Here is a 1,791-nt window from a genome sequence, read left to right as displayed (position 1 = left end):
GACCAACGATATCCATCGCCCATCGCATGAAGGGGTAAGGTGGGGATGTTATTTGCAGTAGCTCTGTTGGAGAGTGGATGAATGGTGCGTGACGCTGACACTTTTCGCACTTGGCTGCAAAGCGGTGCAATCGGCGACCATGGTTGGGCAAAAATGTCCGTTACGGCGGATTCGAAGTGCTAGAGAACGACCTCCAGAGTGGTTTCCGCCAGTGCCTTCGTGAACTTCTCGCATGATGTCATTGATGTCCTTCGTATTAACGCAGATGAGAAGAGCGCCATTGGCATCCCAACGAAACAAACTGCCGTCCAACATTGTGTAGTGTGCGCTTTTAACTCGAAGACGCCGTGATTCCCACTTGTCTTTTGGCATAATTCCGTCCATGATATATGCTATAATCTCGGTCTGCCAATCAACGTGCGAAGGAGCAGTGGGTGCTGGTGAGTGCGTAGCTGGAATGTTTGGCGTGGTGGAATCCGTCGAGGGAGATCTTGTGACTGCTAAGACGTTGTTTGGTTCTGTTGAGTGCGTGGTGTCGAGGAATGCAGCTGGAGCGGGAGACAAAAGGTTGACGTCGATGCTTGATTGGTCGATGCTCTCTACAGGTATCACTCGGCGGAGATTAGGGTCTGATGTGGAAGCAAGCGTCGCAAGTGCATCAGCTGGGGCATTATCACTTCGAGGGATTTTGACGAGCTCAAAGAATTCAAACTTTTGGGACAAGTTACGGACGACTTTCAGGTAGGCATCCATGTGCGCGTGTCTTGTTGCATAATCGCCACTGAATTGACGCGTTACCAGCTGTGAATCGCAATAAGCTTGGATCTTCTTAACACTGATTCCGTGTGCGAGACGCAGTCCAGCGATTAGTGCTTCGTACTCTGCGTCGTTGTTTGAGGCAGAGAAAGCAAGACGGAAGGATTGCTCCAGAATTTCGCCTGTCGGCGAGGTTAGGCGTACGCCTGCTCTTGAGCCCATCTTTGATGAAGCGCCATCAACATGAAGCGACCATATTTCGGGTGGAGGAGTGCTAGTTTCAAATTCATGAGGGAGTTCTACGAGAAAGTCTGCGAGAACTTGTGATTTAGCGCAGGTGCGATTTTTGTATTCTATGTCGTACTCGCTCAATTCTACGGCCCATTTCGCAAGTCGTCCTGATTGGCTTGGGCTATGGAGAATTGTCCGTAGAGGCTGATTTGTCAGGACTTCAACAGTGTGAGATTGGAAGTAGGGGCGGAGCTTCCGAGCAGAAATTATGACTGCGTATGCTAGCTTCTCGAGAGTCAGATATCGGAGTTCGGAACCATCAAGGGTCTTACTCACATAAAAGATAGGATGCTGCTCTCCGCAATCTTCTCTGACAAGCACGCCACTTACAACCGAACTGGAGATGGCGATGTAAAGATACAGAGTTTCCCCTTGTTCCGGCTTAGCAAGCACTGGGGGAGATGAGAGATAGTCTTTTAATTCGCTGAATGCCGATTCGCATTTTTCGTCCCATTCAAAACGTTTGTTTCCGCGAAGGAGCTGGTAAAATGGTAAGCACTTGTCCGTGGAACGAGAGATGAATCGATTCAGTGCGGCAATACGCCCAGTTAGGCGTTGTACCTCACGGGTGTTCCTTGGAGATGGGAGGTTGATGATTGCCGAAATTTGCTTCGGATTTGCTTCTATACCGCGCTTTGTAACGAGGTATCCTAGGAATTCGCCGGAAGTGACCCCAAATGTGCATTTCACCGGGTTCAGTTTCATGCTGTACGTCGCTCCCGCATTTTTCAGTCCGAAGGGCAT

At 49.7% G+C, this 1,791-nt stretch overlaps 1 protein-coding gene across 1 annotated transcript; it reads right to left on the bottom strand.

The window, feature by feature from the left end:
• Nucleotides 1–48: 48 nt before the first annotated feature.
• Nucleotides 49–1,791, bottom strand: LOC104704812 (uncharacterized). The gene has a single exon (XM_010420841.2). The coding sequence runs from the start codon at nucleotides 1,789–1,791 to the stop codon at nucleotides 49–51; it is 1,743 nt and encodes a 580-aa protein (XP_010419143.2).

The sequence above is a fragment of the Camelina sativa genome, chromosome 7, assembly GCF_030686135.1.
Source record: "Camelina sativa cultivar CO46 ecotype springtype chromosome 7, ASM3068613v1".
Lineage (NCBI taxonomy): Eukaryota > Viridiplantae > Streptophyta > Magnoliopsida > Brassicales > Brassicaceae > Camelina > Camelina sativa.
The sequence above is the reverse complement of the archived record's forward strand: the minus strand, read 5'-3'. Positions and strand labels throughout refer to the sequence as shown.

Excerpts from the sequence above, each read along its gene's own strand:
- LOC104704812 (XM_010420841.2), bottom strand. The coding sequence starts at position 1,791 with ATGCCCTTCGGACTGAAAAATGCGGGAGCGACGTACAGCATGAAACTG.